The 21,947-nt window shown below is 34.8% G+C and overlaps 1 protein-coding gene across 1 annotated transcript; it reads left to right on the plus strand.

Moving 5' to 3' along the window:
• The first annotated feature begins 1,356 nt into the window (after nt 1-1,356).
• On the plus strand, nt 1,357-20,040 carry LOC125683282 (synaptic vesicle 2-related protein-like). The gene is made up of 16 exons (XM_048924270.2): nt 1,357-1,821; nt 2,745-2,830; nt 3,041-3,139; nt 3,674-3,745; nt 4,371-4,495; nt 5,593-5,656; nt 5,970-6,095; nt 6,213-6,344; nt 9,249-9,325; nt 9,698-9,774; nt 10,777-10,878; nt 12,598-12,709; nt 12,865-12,946; nt 13,726-13,815; nt 14,570-14,683; nt 15,596-20,040. Exons 1-16 carry the CDS (start codon nt 1,632-1,634, stop codon nt 15,626-15,628), a joined length of 1,581 nt encoding a protein of 526 aa, XP_048780227.1. The 5' UTR covers nt 1,357-1,631; the 3' UTR covers nt 15,629-20,040.
• Nucleotides 20,041-21,947: the final 1,907 nt, after the last annotated feature.

Genomic DNA, 21,947 nt, shown 5'->3' on the forward strand with positions numbered 1-21,947 from the left:
CACTCTATTACATATCTACTTTGCCCAAACATGCTGTAATTCATGATCATTTGTTACTTGTGATGTACACATAATAAATTCCAGGGGGTTAGAGGGTATGCTATAATGCAAAACATTCTATGCAATTTCACCTTTGACAATTTTGTGTTTGATAACACGACAATTAAAATGATATTGAAGTGTTATTATTATTATCATTTTGCATTGATGTTTTGGTGAAACAACACATGGATGGTACAGTGTGTACCAAAACACTGTCCATACAGTTTTGCAAACCAACTGACTTCAGCGTATCACTCTATATATATAATTGCACTTTGGTGCATTCATTTGCAAAAATCTTTATTGAATTAAACTCAGCGCATGACAGAAATATATCTTTCAGGATAATTTTATTCATGGGATAAAATGGAAAAAAAAACTGGTAAACTTTTGCTTGTGAAAAAGTTTATATTTTCCTTAGATAATTAGGGTTTTAAAAAAAAGATGTTGTCAAGGGCAATAACTCCTATGTTGGTATTTCCTCTATGTCTGTTATACGATGATTTCCCATATTTATTTGTAGATATTTATAAATTAGCAGTTTTTCTAAACTGTTTACGTTAAAAATTTGTCATTTTAAAAAGTTTTTATCTATTTTTTATTATTCTGAATTACAACAATGTGTGATTTTCTGATGACTCCAGTGTTTGTATATTGACATCTTTAAAAAAATAAGTATTGAGTGGAAATTAACTTTCTCCACTTTCAAAAAACTTATAAACTGTATAAGATATCTCATAAACTTTATAAGATATCTTGTATGTTAAACAAGATATTTAATAAATTTTATGAGATATCTTATAAGATATATGAAATATCTTATACACTTTCTTTAATAATATATGTTATAAAAGTTATAAACTATCAAAAACATTAAGATATCTTAAAAGTAAATGAGATATTTTATAAAGTTTAGTAGATATCTTTTAAAGAAAAAATATATCTTAGAAAGGATATAAGATATCTCATAAACTTTAGAAGATATCTTGTAACTTATATAGAATATCTTCAAAAATGTACGAGATATCTCAAAATGTAAGGGTGGGTGTACCACGCAGCCATCCCCGTTTAACTGCGGTCTACCTGACTAGAAACATAATATAGTTCAATTGTAGAGCACTTGATGGAGACAAGTATTAAATTCAAAAGTTCACGTGTTCGAATTCCAGGTCAATTTCAGGTGTAATTTGACATTTATATGTTATTTTACTTAATTAGTATTTAAAATTTGATGATTGAATTTACGTGAAAACAAAACAACTTTGCGAACTCGAATGAAAAATGTACGAATTACTGTGTTAAACTGGTTCTCCTGTAGTCTGTCAAGTTTAAAAACAAACGAGGGTAGTGGAGCGGACCGGAGCTAGTATCGATCGTATCAGGATAAGGATGACAAATTAGATGAAATGAATGTACGGAACGAGAGTCTGGGAATTCGCGATCTCACATCAATCGTCAAATCTAATGGTTGTTAAAACTACCTTGAAGAAATTGGGCACAGAAACGGTTGCAGTCTCCACACTGCAGTCTGCAGATTTAAAATTTTAGTAAAATCATAGGCTAAGTACAAGTTGTTCCCTTATCCCAATATGTTTAACCGCCTGGTTAAGTTCCGGAGAGGTGGCGATAAATATGAGGATCTCGATGAGTCGAACGTTGACCTCGATATTACAGATCCAGCAATGAAGAACATAGTTGCCTCTGGGGATTCTATGGAAATGTCTGAAAATCCCGAAGAAAGTCGACCAAAAGATACTACAGGGCCCACAGAGACTGAGGGTGAGGGTTATCTTTTTAACAGCATATGAATTGATAATAGAATATGAAACATCAGTGGACAAAAATTGCTATACACCATCAGCTGATCTCCATGTTGATGTGATTGTGATAGAGATCTAGATATCTAGTACTAGATCTATTTAAGTCTCTTCTTCAAAAATATAACAAAACATTTTGTTGTTGTGCACATCTTGGAAGGATTCGGCTCGGCTGAATATTTGGACTGACACACTTGGTGAAGGCGTCAGTCCAAATTTTTAGCAGAGCAGAATCTTAACCGAGATTAATTTTAAATATGTAGTTCTATGTCCCATAAAGACTCCCATTTGAAAAATTTCCCCTCAGATTGTGTAGAGACATCACAAGATTTAAGTATAGTGCCACAAAGTATGCATGGTGCTTTAATACATAACGTTGAGGGTTCTTATCATACCAATACTTACCATGACCAGGGACCTCTGTTTTTAAGGTCATGAAAGACCTATGACTTTCATTTCTGATGTTGTGCATTTGGTGAACGAGCAGTCGATATGTGATTGGTCAATACCTTAGATTTGACACTATGACAGTAGGCAATGGAATACTGCAACAACCCCAGAAATGAAAATGAATGAAGTAATCATCTGTTACAGAAAAAAGAGATTTGTGTCTTTATGTAGTATCTTGGTTGGAAGACTATATGAGATCTTTGTCAGATGTACTGACATAAATCGCAACACAAGGGACAGAAGATCTGATTGTAAATTTTGAATTAGACATGCATGGAATTTTTTCAGTATATATACATGATACATGTATTTCTAAGAATATGTGTAACCTACTGCATAGTGGTCTACTGGTTTTAACAAGCAATATACACTGCTGTAGGAAATGTCATCAACAATGACAGTAATGCAATGCTAATTTCCGCTTGTGTTTTTCAGAGACATACACATTGCAGCAAGCTATAGATACCATAGGCTTTGGGAAATTTCAAATCAAACTGTCTATTTTAACAGGATTTGCCTGGGTAAGTTTCACATGTATGCATGTTTCATATTGAAAATATGGTTGTATTTTTTCTAAAAAGCAGGAAATTGTTTGCTCATGAAAAATTCTGGATTTAATCTATAGATTTATTGATGATCATTAGCAGTATTAATGAAAATGATTTTGATAACAATGATAGGTATTGAAAGTGGTTGTAAACTGTAATGTATATTATATTGGTTTGTTACAGATGGCTGATGCCATGGAGATGATGATCTTGGCTATTTTGTCACCAGCCCTTCATTGTGAATGGCAGCTGGAGGGTTGGCAGCAAGCCAGTATTACAATGGTAGTATTAAATGATCTGAATATACTAAGATTCCTTATTTTATGCGGAAACTTGATATGGTGAAATGACTTGTATATGTTAAATTGCATTAACATGAATTTGCATGTCGTTGTTAATGAAGAGGTTTTTGTATGTATTTTAGCAACAGAAAATTAGAAGCATGTAATTTTTTTTCATGAGTGATGCCTTTTGCAAAATTACACGATAATAAATTCCTCTACAGGAATCAAATTGGCAAAACAGATATATATTTTCACTTTGTAATTAATGTAAATTGCTATTGATGAGGAATAACTTCAGGTGTTTTATGAGAATCAGATACAGTTGAACTTTGGTATCTCGAATGCCATGGATATGTCAAAGTGATTCAGATGTCCCATCAAGTTTGAGATAACAAGGTTTGACTATGTTATGAAGATTTTAGTCCAGTTTGGAAGACAGTCATATTAGAACCACTGGACTGTAGCTCATGGAAATATTATGGAGAAAAAAAAAAGAAAATAGCAAACATGTCTCTGTAATTCTACTTTGCAGGTTGTGTTTGCTGGCATGATGTGTAGCTCGAGTTTGTGGGGCAGTATGAGTGATAAGTATGGGAGGAAAACAGTAAGTCATGTTATTATGATTTTATATGCTAGATCAGACTTAATTTTTATCTTTAGAAAAACTTCAGAAAATATTACTTAGACAACATGATATGTACATGCTTTCAGTCTTCCAAATATTACTGTTATTAACTGTACACAGTAGTCATTGTTTTTAGTGAAGCATGTGTATTGAATTATAAAACTATCTGCTAGCATTGTTGTAAGCATTTTTTAAAGCAGAATTAAGCAAAAGTGATGCACAGATTCAATGTTGACAACTCTAAGGATAAATCTCATGACTGGCAACTGGTTAGTAGATGAAGGGTGCACATCTTCATATCCAACGGTATCGCTCCACTGTATTTCTCTTCACCTTTTTCTGAAAAGATGAAGAGAGAAACACAGTGGAGTGTCCTGCTTGGCCAGCGAAACGCAGGTTGCAAGGACATAAAACTTGGACTGTTTCACATTTGATCTTTTTCTTACTTTTGGAGCCAGATTCCGGGGGGTGGGGGTGTATTCCTTACTTTGTGACGTGCTTGTGAACAAAGAAAGATAGCATTTTAAGATTATGTGCCAGTTGAATTTGATAGTCTTGATGGACATTTCAATGCAGTCTGGTTATTCTTGTCTTTTTCTTTCAGGAGTTAATACTATGTTCAGTCATCACCTGTTACTTTGGAATTCTCAGTGCATTTTCTCCAAACTTTATGTGGATTCTAATTCTGAGAGGATTGGTGGGTTTCGGTATCGGTGGAGCACCACAATCGTATGTTTCTTCGACTATCAAAGTTTCACTCTATCAAACATTCAGTCTATACTAAGGGTTTTTATTGTATTTTTTTTCGTGACTGTGACATCTGAAGTATCAGCATTGACTTTTAAAAAACCCACTTGACTTTACTATATCTCCAAGTATATGTAATGTGAAGTAATATTTAGTTCTTGTGATATTTTGTATGTATGTTAATTAAAATTGATATGAAATGCTCCCAAAAATTTGTTCTTGCATATCAATCTTAAAACACAAATCTCAAGAATTCTGTGATCTACATTTTGTGGTATTACAGTATCTTATTCTGATTTTGCACAGAGGAAACTGGAATACCCTGATTTGTATAGAGTATGTACTTAGTATTTGTAATTCTGTTATCACAGTTGAAACTCAAATTCACCTGTAACTCCTTTTCCTTCATACCAATTTTAGACTTGCTACTCATCAAAATGACTACCGGTAATTTACATTTTTATGCCCCCCCCCCCCCCCTTTGAAAAAGAGGAAGCATATTAATTGTTTTGCACCTGTTGGTCTGTAGACCAAGTCTTGTCCGCTTAAACTTGCAAACTTGCTTGACAGACACCAAACTTGGTACACTAGTACATCTTAAGGAGGAGATGACCTCTATTAATTTTGAGGTCATTTTGGTGAAAGGTCAAGGATCAATCCACTCTGGACATAGGAAGATATTGTCTGCTCAATATCTTGAAAACCTTTTTCTTGACAGACATCAACCTTGGTACACTGGTACATCATAATGAGTTGATGACCCCTAATGAATTTAGATTCAAATGGTGAAAGGTCAAGGGTGAAAGTGGACATAGTAAAATAATATCTCCCAAATATTTTGAGAATCAGAACCCTTTGCTTGACAGACATAAAACACTGGTACATTTTCAGGAGTAATTGACCCCTATTGATTTTGAGGTCACATTGTCAAAGGTCAATCCACTTTGGACATAGGAAGATATTGTTCGCTCAATTTCTAAAATTGTTTTGGTACGAATATCAATTGAATGATACATTTGTATAACTCATTTGCACCATGGGGGCATACATATGTCTGAAACATTTCTGTTTCTTTTTAGGGTAACTTTGTACTCAGAATTCTTGCCATCAGCTTCAAGAGCTACTTGTGTTGTCCTGGTCGAGGTAAATTTTATTGCATTGTTGTGTAACAACTACTTATATTGATTGCAACTGAATACTGTAGTGAATTAAAAATGGAAAGAAATTTTATATACAGTCAAAGTTAGTTATCTCCAACTTGATGAAACCAAGAAAAAACATCCTAGGGTTCTAGATATTGAGGTTAAAGTACATAAAGAAAATTTTGTTGGGGTTTTCAACTCACTTCCACATATCCATGATATTCAAGATATTGATTTTTGAGATTCTGAAATTCAACTGTACTTTATTATTTGAAAATACTAAATGTGATTGTAAGAGTTCTCTTCTGTTGCAGATCTTCTGGGCAATTGGTGCTTGCTTTGAAGTTCTGTTAGCATTGGTTGTCATGCCAACACTTGGCTGGCAATGGCTGCTGGGATTTTCAGCACTTCCTCTTCTTCTTTTCTCAATCTGCTGCTTTGTAAGTGAGAGCAATTTTTTGGAATAGTCATATTATCAAATTTTGTGGTGTCTAATTAGACTTTTGTCTTCCCTTAATGATTCATTGAAAAAGTCTTCTGTATTATCATTTGATTAGTGGTTACCAGAAAGTGCTAGGTATGATATAACTAGAGGGAATGTTGAAAAGGCGGTGGCTACACTCCAAAGAATTGCCGAAGAAAATGGCAAACCAATGCTTCCTGGGCGCCTAGTGGAGCCTTCTAATAAGGTCAGGGTATTCGATTTTATGCATGTGAGACAATTGAGAAATATTGTACATGTGATTTGAATCAATTAACCTTTCTGATAGATAGGTTATTTTTGTTATTCATTTTAGAATTGAAATTGATTGCAAAGTGTGTTATTGGGTTTTAAAATGGTTCAGATTTCGCTATTAAGCTTGAAAGAATTTGCTATGATTTTTGAAATACTCGATAAATGTGTATTTCATTTTTAAAATATGTTTTAGGATGAGTTTTGAATAAAAAAGAAATGTTAATAATGATGTCACAATGGTGTGTATATACATGTATGTGTATATAGAATTAAGAAAAACTATGTAGATTTCGAATTAGTGCACATGACCTTCGAATTGAAAGAGGAAGATATGAATTTATAAAAACCAATTCTTGCCAGAAGATTTCTTTAGAAAGAAACAAAAGAATATGTGAATTATGTAACCTTAATTGTGTAGAAGATGAATTTCATTTCCTCACTGATTGTCCATTCTATGTGGAAGAGAAAAATATGTTTTTTTAATGATATATACAAGCTCAACAAATTTTTTATCTATTTAACAAATAAGGACAAATTTACTTGGTTGATGATTAATGAAGACAAACCAGTAATTGTCAAATTGAGTGAATATTTAGTTAAAACTTTCAGAAAAAGAAGTGATGCTTTAAAACTGCAAAAATCGTAATAGTTTATTATTCATATGTTGGTATAATACTGATATTGTCCATTTACTTGTGTATAAGATAAGATAAGTTTATTCCAATTTTGGGCCCAGAGGGCATAACAGTAAGACAGTTTATAAAGAAGGAAATTCAAAAAAGAAAGAAAGTTTACAACATTAACTACAGGTTACATAGACTGCAAACTGCATGTGGATGCAACATGTTGGGGAAACAAGTACATTATATATGAATTGCTAATCATGTATATATACAAGTAAATGGACAGATTAGCAATCCATATATGTATGTACTCGTTTCCCCAACATGCTGCATCCACATGTAGTTTGCAGTCTATGTAACCTGTAGTTAATGTTGTAAACTTTCTTTTTTAAAATTTCCTTCTTTATAAGCTGTCTTGCTGTTATGACCTCTGGGACCAAAATTGGAATAAACTTATCTCTCTCTCTCTATTGTTAAAAAATATTTCGTGTCAATTTAGTTAATGATTACAGTAATATGCAAATCTAGATACTAATTATAATATACTACTCAAAATTTGATAAGGATCATAGATATTTTTCTGTTTAAAAAATTAATAACTGCATAACTGGCAATATATATTATATTGTGTCCAAGTGAAATCAAAAACGTCTTCAACAAACTTGCACGTGCATTTCATGCCATGGGAAATGCGTTTCTCATCACAGTTTATGCTTTTGCTACCATTGCACGATTTTCACTCAGGCATCGGTGTCTGATTATTTCTAAAATTTCAAACTCACTTGAGTGTTTACACTACGTTTATCAACACAATGCCCCCTCAACGTGTAAGGCGTCACCTGACGACAGAACTACTGGGCAGATGTATTGGAATGCTTGATCCTGGCTATTCACAACGTGACGTTGCAAATGTACTAAACGTCAGCCAGAGCATTGTAAACAGGGCCTGGAACCGACAGCAAACTTTTGGTACAACAGCACACCGACATGGGGGTGGTCATCAGAGGTCGACAACCCAACGCCAAGACCATTTTGTGGCTCTTCAGGCACGACGCCATCCCTTCTGGACAGCAACCAGCCTACGTAACGACCTCCTGAACGCCTCGGGGGTGAATGTGTCCACTCAGACGATACGGAATCGGCTTCACAATGCAGGTCTCAACTCGAGAAGGCATGTGTTCGAGTCCCTCTGCTGTTCGACACCGGCGGGAGCGATTGGACTGGGCTGAAGATCATGTCACTTGGACACAGAACGATTGGGTTCAAGTTCTGTTCACCGATGAGTCCAGGTATTGTTTGGACTTTACAGACAGGAGGCACCGAGTGTGGCAACCACAACGTGAACGTTTCCATGATGCCAACATCAGTGAACATGACTCTTATGGTGGTGGTTCCATCATGGTCTGGGGTGGAATCAGCAGGGATGGAAGAACAGATCTTCATGTCCTGGAGAGAGGAACAATGACGGGGGTGCGGTACCGGGATGAGATCCTCGATGTTTACGTCAGACCCTACGCTGGTGCTGTTGGCCCTGAGTTCATCCTGATGGATGATAACGCCCGTCTCATCGCGCCAGGGTGGTGGAGCAGTACCTTCAGCAGGAGACAATTGTCCGTATGGACTGGCCAGCGCGCTCGCTGGACTTGAACCCGATTGAGCATGTATGAAACATGCTGCAGGTTGCCCTTTCATGCCGTAGAGCACAACCCACGACTTTGGCAGAGCTCGGAAATGCCCTCATGGAAGAGTGGAACAACCTTCCCATTGGAAACATCCGGGTGCTTATTGACAGCATGGCTCGACGTTGTCAAGCCGTCATTGATTGAAGGGGAGGCCATACCCGGTATTGACACTTCATCGACTAAGTGTAATGATGGACTATCCCCAAAAACTGTGTAATTCTTTCTCTGGTTTGCTGTTAACTTTTTGTAATGAAATGCCTTTTGGTGTTGTTATCAGATTTCAAGCATTTCGTATTGATAAAAGTTCATGCCGTTCATGAATTTTCATTCATAACCTGAGTAAACACGTTTCTGAGTCAAATTTATGTCTTTTGTTATGTTAGTGGTAAATTACACACATACATGTATAACCTAGTGATCCTTATCAAATTTTGTGTAGTCTATCTGAGTACACATTATCAGTTTTACATACACTGACTTTATTATTTGTGTAATGCTTTAATGTCTGCTTGTGAATTTACTGGTAAAATATAAATTTGATTTGTACCACAGGCATCAAGTAGAGGAAGCATGAAAGACTTGTTTATGCCAGAATTTAGAAAGACAACTTTTTTTCTATGGATAATATGGTAAAGAAAATTAGAAATTGAATAAGACAATACTTGTAATTATAGAACCTTAATCTTTGAATATCATTATCCAAGATTTGACATGTGTCAATAAGTATAATTCATGTAATATAAGGGTCATGGATATTTTATCTTTTAAAAACTGAGGTTGAGAGTTAGCTCTCATGTTTATTTTTTCATGCTTTTATAACACATATTTTGTATAATACATGTATCAAGAAAAAAGAACTCGCCAAATATTCCCCAAGACAAAATTACCCAATAGACGCCACAATTTATCTACATTTTTATAACTACATGTAGACTTATTTTGTAATTTGTCACTACACTGTTGTCAGTTTATGAGAAGAATTACATGTACATTGATTGTAGGTTGGTGTCAGCATTTTCCTACTATGGGATTGTTTTGATGACTACAGAACTCTTTGAAATATCTGATGGATGTCATGGTAAGTTTTCTAAATTCTGTATGATTTACTTGTTAAAAGTAAACAAGTATTAATGAACAAATACTTACAAAACCACTTCCATTGACTATTGCTATGCCTGTTTGTGGACCCTGCAGATGCAGGGGAACAGCTTGCCTTCTTGACGGCAGGCCGCAGAGTGATATCCAAATTGGAGGTTGTAAGTTCCTTCTGCTACCTCGGAGACATGCTTTCTGCAGCTGGTGGCTGTGACCTTGAAACCACTACATGTGTGAAGACCGCTTGGAAAATGTTCAAGGAGCTGCTACCGGTCCTGACATCACGCCACCTGTCATACAAGACCCATGGTCGAGTGTATTACACTTGTGTACGGAGTGCTATGCTCCATGCCAGTGAGACCTGGGCACTGACCAAGCCAAATCTTCATCGCCTACAGCGCAATGACAGGGCCATGATAAGACAGATCTGCAACATCAACCCTGAAGATATCGCCACTGTAGGTTCAATTGAATTGCTGGGGCAGCTTGATATCATTGACCTTGACCTCATCTTGAGGGAAAGGAGACTCCGCTGGTATGGCCACGTTGTCAGATCCAGCAGTGCAGTCAAGTACGCTCTCAATATACAAGTTCCTGGTAGGCGTAGAGTTAGTCGGCCAATGCTATCATGGAGAGAGCTGACGGAGAAAGATTGAAGAGAATGGAAGCTCTCTACTGCCGACCCTCATGACTGGAAAAAAATGGAGATCTGAGGTGAGATCTGTCATGCGTGCAGTCAGCCAGATACCTGGAAGGGGGCCCACTAGTGTGGACAATACCCATACACGGAAATAAAAAGGAACTGACAACAACAACAACAAAATTGATTTCCAATGTTTCAAAATATACTTGTTAGAGTCTATGTAATAACAATCATTGCAAACCACGACTGAAACATATACTCCTCTCCCCTTAGGTTTCAGTCGTGGCTTGTGAAGATGATGTATTAGAAGTTGAAATTTATTTACAACCTTTTTTTGACCAGGTTCCTCTGCGAAGATAGAAGAGCCATGTTTTGTTCAGTGTAAAGGTTTAACCACTGCAGACTATGTGGATCTGACTTGGACAACTTTTGCAGAATTCCCAGGTGAGGAAGAATAACACAGGTGGAATGGGAAATGTACAAAACAAAACATGTTAGCATGTAGCAAGTGGATATTTGAATGAACATACATTTATTTGCATCAATATAGGCTTCAGTTACATTATATATCTCATTTTATTATTCAAGTTCGATGCATAAATTAAAGATTTTTCTCTTTCATTAAATCTAATTTGACTCTAGTGATGTTTTGATATATGATTATAATCGAAAATTTGTCGATTATTTTTCCTCTAGCTATTAATTGATCATAATTTTCCATGATTGATTATCAGAAACACTGATTTTTATGAACAAAATCTGATATTTTCTTGCACAGGTTATTCATAAGAATAAACATATGTGTCTCTAAAACGTTTACAATCAAATTTATAGCTTGGAAATTGTGCAATCTGATTAAAACCAGATCCTGAGATCCGCTCACTTAGATCGCTACACTAGGATCTGACGTAACCCCATAGGGGGTCATGTCCACATGACCTTTCGCTTGGAATATTCATGAGAACTATAAGCCAGTCAGATTGCGCCATACAGACAATGATGGCTATTTAGGCGGTTCCTGGCAATTCGTAAACAAATTGCTGTAATCTCTCTCCCACGAAGTTTATTCCACACTGTAAAATTGTATATTCTTGCATAACGAATTTTAAACTTTCGCAATAATGCCTAATCTATTCCGTTCATTCAAACAACAAAACGTACGACATGAAATATACCCAAATTAAATTAATTGTGAATTCCGATATATGTATGAATAGGGACGGGTACGATTTGAATAGTTTTCAAGATGGTTTACTTAAATAACGCGAGGAATATAACGCCAGTCGACGTAAACGGTGCATTGTGACGTCGCATCTAGCTGCGATGTTTTCTTTCAATCCAAACAATCGCAGCCATTTTCCTTGAATTGTGAACTCCATCGGGATTTTTTAGCGTTTGAATGAAAGAAAACCCGCAGAGAATACAGACGTTGTTTAAATCGCATGTTTTGACAGGTGTGCAATCGTCTGTCAAACGCGCAGCCATTTTTATTGCATCTCTAACGTAAATAATGACGCAAAGGTTCATGGGAGAAAAATTATCGTTGCTATAAATCGACAGGGTCAATTTGATTGGCTTAACGAAAGGTCATGCGTACGTGACCCTATATGGGGTTACGTCAGATCCTAGTGTAGCGATCTAAGTGAGCGGATCTCAGGATCTGGTTTTAATCAGATTGGGAAATTGTGATTCTTAGTTGATCATGCAATGAGTAACTTTGAAGGTCATTTCATAAAAGAATACTTGATTCAGAAGAAAAGGATTCGATTGCAGGCAATATCTCTATGACTCCATACAATACACCAGTATTCCATCAATATTTTCACAGAAAATTCATATTTTACATATTAACTTGTCACATTTTCCATTGACAAAAGTCATGCAAAATTATATACTTTATGGCATTTTGATATTCCAATTATAATTGATTATTACTTTCCAGTCGATTCCTTCACCATTTGACTTTTTAATCATGATGATGCATTTGCAACTTAAATTGTAGTATATGTAATTTGTTGCATTGTATCTTTAAAAAAAAGATTTTTTTTTTATTTCTAAAGCTATGTTATACTCATTTTGGGGCGATTCATACATCTTATATGTACAAATGCATGTCATGCGCAGTTGAAGTATCTATAACAAGTAACTTATTTACCTCCACAGGGTTGTTTGTGACGGTTTTCATCATAGAACGGGCGGGGAGGAAGTTTACCATGGGCTTTGAGTTCTTTGTGTTCAGTGTGTTTGTCTTGTTGGCAAACATTTGCACATCGAGGTAATCTCCCTAACTCCAAATGTAGTTTTGACGCATTTTAAGTTTAAAACTCTATTGATTATGATCAAACAGTCTATACTGGTACTGTCTTTTCAATGAGTCGTCAAAAATCGCTTGCTGTTTGTTTATCCATTATTATTATTTGTAAATTTCAGACCTGTGCTAACATTTTTCTTGTTTGTTGCACGAGCTTTCATATCTGGAGCTTTCCAAGCAGCCTATGTATACACACCAGAGGTAATTCAGACAATATATTACATATGGTTTATATATATACCTATCAACCAGGAATTTTAAGTATCCTCTTTCTGGGGTCAGCCGGTCAATCGTTATTCTTCTTTACCCAACAAAATGTAATAGGTTACAACTGTGAATTATATACATGTAGTTAATTATTAAGTTTTCATACTAATTTATGGGTTGCCCCACCCTGGAGTTGACTGCAATTGATGAAAAAATTAACAAAAATTAAAGCTACAGATCAGAGAATTATAAAGGCCAAGAAAGGAAAATAAAGAGGTTTTTTTACCACAAAAGGGTGGACAAGTAAGGGATACAACTTTCAGTGAAGGATTGATACGGGCCTAGTTTGATCATCAACTATAGTAACTAGAGTTGAACCAAAGTACGATCGAATTTCCTTTGGTCGAAACCGGAAAAGGTGTTACTGCGCATGTCTGGTCTACCACACAGCAACCTATGCTTACAGAATGGTTGAACTTTAGTAACCAGACATGTGCACTGAAGGTCCCAAAGCAAGCTAGGCATGCGCAATGAAGTTTTGGAAGTCAACTAAACATCTACTATGGTTGATGATGGAACCAGGCCCCAGATATTGTTCTGTTTTAGTGTCTGGTTTATAAGCATGATGATAACCACCTAATTCACATACAGTGTTTGTGTTTGGATTCTCTGCTCAGTAGAGGCTAAAACAAATATAAATGTCATTTATTTGTAGGCAGGTCAGGATATATTTTTCTTGAATTTTGGAATGCTACATGTATGTTTTATTGTAGGTTTATCCAACTTCCATGAGAGCCATAGGGCTGGGGTCCTGTAGCATGATGGCCAGGATAGGGGCTATTGTAACACCATTCGTAGCACAGGTATATCTGTTTGAACTGTGTATAAAATATTGTTATGAATGGATAGTGCAGATTTAGTAAAACAGTGGCAGGGGAAAAGAAGAGATTAATCAAAACAAATGCTGTATATACCTCTATACCCATAATTATTCATACCTAAGTAAGCATTTTGGTTAAACAATCTTATTATCTAATAATTTAATGTAAACAGTGTTTTATAATAATAGATCATAGCAGAATCGGGCAGCAGGCCTCACATCTGTTAAACAAACAACGGAAAATATGTATCTTCTTTTGTCTGGGTAGTTTATAATCCTTGTGTATTTTCTCTTCCTGTTTTATATGTACCCATAATATGTGCCTCTCGCTATAATGCAGCTGTGGTTCCTGTTACATGTTTATAGTGTATACATAATTATAAATAGGGAGGACATTGAGAGGCTTATAGCCTGTTGTCCAATCATTTTCTCTATTAAATAAAATAGTTTTAGCCAAACTATAGGAAAAAATATTAAAACCCTTGCAGGATTTGAACTTTAACCCAAGGTAACCAGTTAGGCATTAAAATTGGAGAGGATGTCAAAATATGACTGATATTTATTCCTGCATTTTGTTTTGTGAAGGAAAGTCAGATCTAGTATTATGACAATGCATTATTTCTCCTAAAGCAGTACATGTAATATAAAACAAAGAAAACCTTGATATTCAATATTGAAATGGCATTTGATACCTAGAAATGTATGTTCTCTAGCATTATCATGTCTTTATGTTTCAGGTTTTACTGAAAGAATCCTCCTACCTAGCAATATCAACGTACGGAGTTATCTCCCTAATGGCTACTGGCGCAGCCGTTCTACTTCCTATTGAAACTAAGGGCAAAGAAATGAAAGTAAGACGAATTTCATCATGTGCAACTTTAAAACTGTTTTTAAAATTTACACGTACATTTACGTGTATATACATTGTATATTCAGATACTGTTCTACTCTTAATCATACATTTTATATTCATATATATGGGTGTTTGTCTACATTGTTGATCTTGGGCAAATTCAGGAAATACAGTCAAACTCGTTATCTCGAACTTGATGGGACCGAGAGAGAAACTTCGAGATATACAAGGATTCGAAATATAGAGGGTGAAATACTTAGAAAATAAGTGGTTGGGACTTCGAATCACTTCAACATATATCCATGGTATTCAAGATATCGGTGTTTGAGATACCAAGGATGTGTGTATTTCAAGTATTTTAATTCCCAACAATTTGCTAATTTCTTGTTTGAAAAATTGACATATTGTTGAACTTACTCCTATACACATATATTTGGATATTTGGGAAATATTTTACACAGAACTTCTGGGTTTTTTATCTACATGTACCTTCTGTCAAGGTTTTTAAGCTAGGACCTTTGATTTAAACAATGTAAAAGAAAGTATATCGCAGACTGATGATGGCTGATACTACCTGAAGTAAAGTTCCACAAATCATGGCTTAAGAAATACACCCTACATAAGCTTGCAACTGCCATTTTACAAGGCCCTCGTATGTACCATTATGCTTGTTAGAAAAAGTTACTAAATAATCCTAATGCCAAAATTACCCAATATATGATGTGTGATGCAGTGCGTGAGATATGCTGTTTCACACTGTGTTGATGCTTACTGAGAATGACTTTTAAATAGGTACTACTTTCTGTGTGTCTTGATAATTTTAATTAAAAATTGACGTTACATTTTGTTCAGGTATGGATACTGTAAAACGTCCCCATTTATACTTACGCCTGGATTTCTTTTTTGACAGGATACCACTACAGAGATAACAGTTCAACAATAGGCTAGTTTTGTCATCACTGGACCACAGCTATAAATACATGTAGTCCAGTCATTCTGACCAGTAACCAAGGTGTTGTGGTGTATGTACTCTGTGGACGACAAGGTTTTCTGTCTGTGATAGTGTAGTGGTCAAGTAGTCCGTGTATTTGTATATTTTGTTATCTATTCTTGTTTTATTTCTTCGTGTTCAGAGTGCGTTATACATAGAACAGCATTCTGCATTAACAACCATGGGTAAACAATAGGTCTCAAAAAAATCTTGACACACTGCTTCATATTTTATATGTGTTGAAAGCCTTGTTTCTACTACAGTTTGTGTTGGTTGATGCACAAAATAGGTTTATAAAGGTATTCACAGCATAAGGTGATAGGACTCATGTGAATCATTTGTAACCCATTACACACAAAGAAAGGATTTATTATTTGTTATTATCTATATATGTTTAATAATTATACATGTACATATTATTCAAGTAATGCATTTATTTTTGGGAGAAAAGTTTTTAAATATCATGGCTGGGACTTTGATTGTGCTGCTTTTCTCAGTATTTGAAAGCAAGTTTTTTACTTTTACTGCGAGAACCTTTAGTGCATTTAGTTGATAAGATAGATGCTTTTATTTTTCCAATTCTTGAAATGTTATTTATATGACCAATGCACATATCCGCATTACTTCCTGTGAACGTAACTTTCACCATTCCAAAAATTTTTCAAAGCATTCCCTTTTATGAGTTCAGATCATTCCAAATATAGACACTGCAGAACTTTGAAGAACAATGTGTTGTAAAAGAATATGTGTATTTACCTTAAATTATCCGGGTATAAGCTGCTGAAGATAAAAGTTATTTATAGTGATCAGTGCATTTTTAAAGATTACCCAGTAATATCATTATATACTTATCTGCATGCCAGTGATGTGGCTCAAAATGTCATTTTTCAAAAGGAAAAGATCTCAACATGCTGTAGGATTCAATGTATATTTGTCATTTAAATATTCATTATCAGGAAATTATATATTTTATGATATCCCTAACAAAACACCATGATTTAATTCTACCGGTATATATATAATGGATCCTCACCTATGGTATTTTTATGTCGGATATCATACAATACCACTGTTCAAAATGCCAAATTCAGGTTGTGTGGACACTATTAATAATTCCTAAATTTATATATTTTATTATTATTTATTGTTTTATTTGTTTTTTATATATCTCCTGCATAAAGTAATCGAATCTCATATTTAAAACCAGTTTTGAAGGCTATTTATCCTGTAGTTACCTTTTCACAGTTGTATTATCAATATATTGTCACAATATTATTTATTGTACATGTACTAGTGGACATTGTGCATTTTTGGGTGATTAATGTTAACAGTGAATGAGATTATGTAACATTTATAGAGTTATTTTGGGATAGATTTCATTGCATCATTCCTATTTAGTACACAATTTTAAGGACAACAGCTATGTTATCCCCTCGCAAGAGGGTATATATTAATGAGACTGTGTGTGATGATGTGTGTTTGTGTAACAACTCTATAGGCCACATTGTTTGATTGACTTGACACTTCACATGTAGTTTTCTTATCAAGAGAGGAAGAACCGTAGTGATTTTAGGGTCGAAAGGTCAAGGTCACTGGAAAATTTCATAGAAAAAAATTTGTAGACACTATACAGGCCATATTTTTTCTTGATTGATTTGATACTTTATATTTAGCTTTGTTTCATATTAAATGGGGAAGAATTTTATTGATTTTGAGGTCAAAGTTCCTACAGGACTTCATAGAAAAAGCATGTAAAGTAAGTAAAAAGTAAGTAATTTTTATTTAAATTCGGAACTATATACAGGTTAACAATAAACATGAGCTAAGAGCTCTTTAACCGACTATAAGAGAGAGAGTGTAGACACTCTACAGGCATCCCATGGTCAGTCACACTTCTTTCACCTCCCGTGGGACACAACGCCGATATTTTCACATAACTCTTGAAAATGCATGACCTTACGTGACCTATCGAGGACCAATGGGAATCACTGTGAGTATTCCCGGAACTTAAAAGTGTCAGCAGTAATGGCAGTGCCCATGAAAGATTGTGTGTTTTGTTGTGCTACTATCAAAGATATATAGATAAAAACTCCAGATTTGGCACCCAAAAATGGCTGATTATTTTGGCTTATAGTTAACTTTCACATGTGGGTCCCCCCCCCCCCCCCCCCCTTTTGGAAAGCCTGGATGCATGATACAATATCAAAATTAGATAAAAATTAAAATTAAAATATGGTCCTACAATCCCGTTCACATGTCATTTTGTAATTATCATAGGTGAGACATCAATATCATGTTTACATGAGAGAGGTATTTAAAGGTCATAATTACAGGTTCAGAAATTGTGCCGCCAACACAACTGGAACAAATGGCATTAATTTAATACGCAAGTAAGTTTTAACATACCTATATAAACCAATGAAATACCAAGTCTGTTAAAATACACATTGCTCCCGTATGATGAATAGAAGTGGCGAGACTACAAGTGCTAAACATGTGGACCTGTACATACATTTTTTTTGTACTAACATTGACTCGTACGCAGTAGTAAACGCTTGATAACACAGGTTTTTTCCTCCCCAGTCTTTACATGTATAGACACAAAAACACCCTCTGCTCCAATAATGCAGATAAAGCATCTCGCTGAAAGCTTTGTAACTTGCCCAACTTAAACGTAGTCAAAATGTTCGCTTTCGAAAGCATGTTTTTCTATTCTCCCAAACACTGGAAAAAAGGGGCTTTTTCATTGGTTGAATATCACTACAAGGAATGTAAAAGTGACCAATTGCATATAGAAGCCGAGATGCACCTTCCAGCGAAAATATTGGCATTGTGTGCTACGGGAGGTAAAAGGAGTGCGACCAATCGTGGTTTTCCAACGATGCTCTACTGGCCACATTTTTTGTTTGATTGATTAAAAACTTCACATGTAGCTTGGTTATCAAGAGAGGAAGAACCCTATTGATTTTGGGGTAAAAAGGTCAAAAGTCACTAGGAATTTCATAGAAAAAACTTGCATTTACTGATTGCTTATATTCCGAGAGGATACCCCGCTTTGCAGAGATCTTGTTTGGTATTGGAACAACATTACACATGTCCATTAAGATTTCATTTGTTATAAATCCAGTGGAATAGTTAGATATGCTTTAAAAATCTGTGCATAACAGAAAATTTAGCATGTATATTGTTACTGATATTAATAACAGTTTGAAAATGGATTAGTTGTTCAGAACTTAGGTTTTACCCAATTATCAAAGACCAATGGAATTATAATATATCCAAGCTTTCATATAAAAATTCTTTCTCATTAGAAGGCCTTTTTCTGCTATTAAAGCTGTTTGTGTGTGTGTGTGGGTTTTTTTTTTAGCTTGAGGAATCTGGGGGTATGAGATGAGAAGTTTACAACATATTTTTATTTTTTATCTATAAAATATGCAGATTATCAATATATAGTTGAGATTTTATTTTTGTGTTTTTCTCTTGTGTAAATGATCTGAGATATTGTTTTGCTCATTGAATTGTGTATTGTATTGTCTGTTGTATATCATTATTAGATTTTTATGTTAACAAGGCATATACATGTATTTTGAATATTTGTTTAAAAACACATGAAGTTTAATGGGCATAAATTGCATCTTTTTCATACATACTCTGTATTTTAAAATAAGAAGCTTTGGAGGTAAAGAGTTAAGAGATAAGACCTTCATAAGTGTGTGTACTACTTAATCGAGGGTCATTTGATAAAACTTTTAATTGATTAATAACAGAGTCAGTGTATCAAAGATTATTACATAAAATATTTTAAAGAATTGATCAAAAACGAATCTTCATAAGATAAGGGAACCATTTATTCGGAAATCCTTTGTTTCAGACAAGAAGCCTTAGCTTGCCTGTAATACTACATGTACTATGAAATTTTTATCTTGTCATTTGTATTTATGCACTGGTTATTGTAGCTGTTATTAATCAGTGATAGATGTCCATTTGATGATGATTAGAACTTCTGATGATATCACAGATGATGTTTATTCCCTGCAACCCTGTAGTCTGTTAGAGGGCTGCTCCATGTTCTAAGCAAAAATTAATTCAAACAACAGCCACGCCATTATTATGTTTATTTGAAAAGCCATATAAGAGAGGATTCTGTTATTTTGTTTTAGCCTCCTTCCCTCTTCCAAGCCAAAAATAGATAAAAACCTGCTACTGTGATGTTAAGTGTAGAATGAATTGTGTAGGGTTAGGTTTATGAATAGATGATGCAAGCTATATATGTAATATATTTTTCAACTCGTCAAAACCTATCCTTGAATATGTATTGATGCAATAGTGCAATAACAGTTCAATAAAAAAGAGTGTTTAGTTAATGTCGTTATCTCGTCAAGTTTGTTAGTGCATTAGGGTAATTTGCATAATCAACCAATTAGGAAGACATTACCCCCTGTTTCCATTGTTTTGATATTTGTCTTGATAGAAACAAATGAGATCGTTTCACTCATATTTTAAAAATGCATAACTGCGATTCCATCTTGGAGAGAGACTTCCAAAATGCAGAAGATTTTGGGTCATTTTCGGGAGATTTTTTATCAACATGATGGAAAATACAATTAAAATGGCCATTTTAAATCCCAAATTGCATTTGTAAAATTGAAAACAAAGACAGTTTTACTTTATCAAAGATCTGTTTATATACATGTAGCAATTGTTTCATTCTTAATACATGTATCTTTCTTAATATCTTTAAGCCTTCAGTATGATAAGGCTGGAGTTAAAAGATGATGTCTCCCTCAGCTTGTTAGTTTTCATCAAAAGAAATAATGATTGTATAGTTGTAAGGCTGTCATTTATTAATGACAAAGGAATTTGAACATAAATTGGGAAGATCTAACTTTCTTTTCAAATTGTACATAGACCTGGTTTAGGATCTCCCAAAGTTGCTTGCAAAATTACAGTGTGACACTTACAATCACTGTAAGTTAGCCGTTCTGATCAAAATTTGTTGTTTTGTTTTTTTATGTTGTTATTGTAAACTTTTCACATTTTCATCTTCAGAATCACTGGGCCAATTTCAATCAAACTTGGTACAAATCATCCTTGTGTTGAAGGGGATGCACATGTGCACAAATAAAGTTCCATGTCCCCTTGGAAGGGGGAAATAGTCAAGTAAATGCCAAAATAGGGTTGGGTCATCTCAAGAACCTTTGGGATAGAAAAGTTGAAATTTATGCGGAATCTTCCTGATATAGTGCATATTAAAGTTTGTACTTACCTAGGGGTAAGGTGGGGCCATTATAGAGGATCAAACTTTTACATGCAGGTATATAGGAAAAATCGTCGTCTGAAGAACTTTGGGGCCAGAAGAGATGAAAATTTCCTGACATTATGTAGATTGAAGTTTATTTAGATCATGGCCCCTGGGTTTGGGTGTGACCACAACAGGGGATAATAGTATTACATGCGATTTATAGTGAGGGATTCTTAAAAAATCACTGCCAGAAAAGATGAAAGAGGGTGTTGCACTTAAGCGGGAACTTTCCCTAATCGGAGCTGGTGCCATCACTCGTGACGTAGAGCTGACCTTTATCCATATTTATACTCTTATTGCGTATTTGCCATTTAAATACCTAACCTGTAGGATTCCCCCAGTACTAAGGGCAAGCCTAATACATTTTATGTGTCAATACTTTATACTCTAAACTCGTGAAAATTGTGGGGAGTTTTCTTCTGAGTATCAGAAACAATGTATACGGTTACATGTTACGAGTGTATGCAATATCTAATATTATATACTAAGTACTACAGTCTTATACTCGTATGTATTATTTTCTACAACCAACAGTTAGCAACTGTACATGACTGTCCACAAAACAAAATACGGGAAGTTTGATACGCATTAATAAAGTTCAACAAAATTATATGTACATGCACCTGTAAACATTAATTCACCATAGCAATATGCTACTGGAATACATAACATCTTATCAACTCAAACTTTTTAACGGTTATTTACCTTGTTTGGCCTTAAAGTTTTCTTTGAAAGCTTTGCAAAGTTCAAAACGGTTTGTTCGTGAAAGACACCATATTATGCTTTTGTCAACAACTTTCATTCAGAAAAACATACAAGTCCTCATAAGCAACCTTGACTATTGAAACACAGGTATATTGCATGTTGTATTCGGCATGTTTATGTACAGTGAGTCCCATTCACAAATTAAACTGTCCAGATTGGAAACTTAATATTTGAAACTCGGCAAATTGCAATAAACAGTGATTT

This window comes from Ostrea edulis, chromosome 1 (assembly GCF_947568905.1).
Source record: "Ostrea edulis chromosome 1, xbOstEdul1.1, whole genome shotgun sequence".
Lineage (NCBI taxonomy): Eukaryota > Metazoa > Mollusca > Bivalvia > Ostreida > Ostreidae > Ostrea > Ostrea edulis.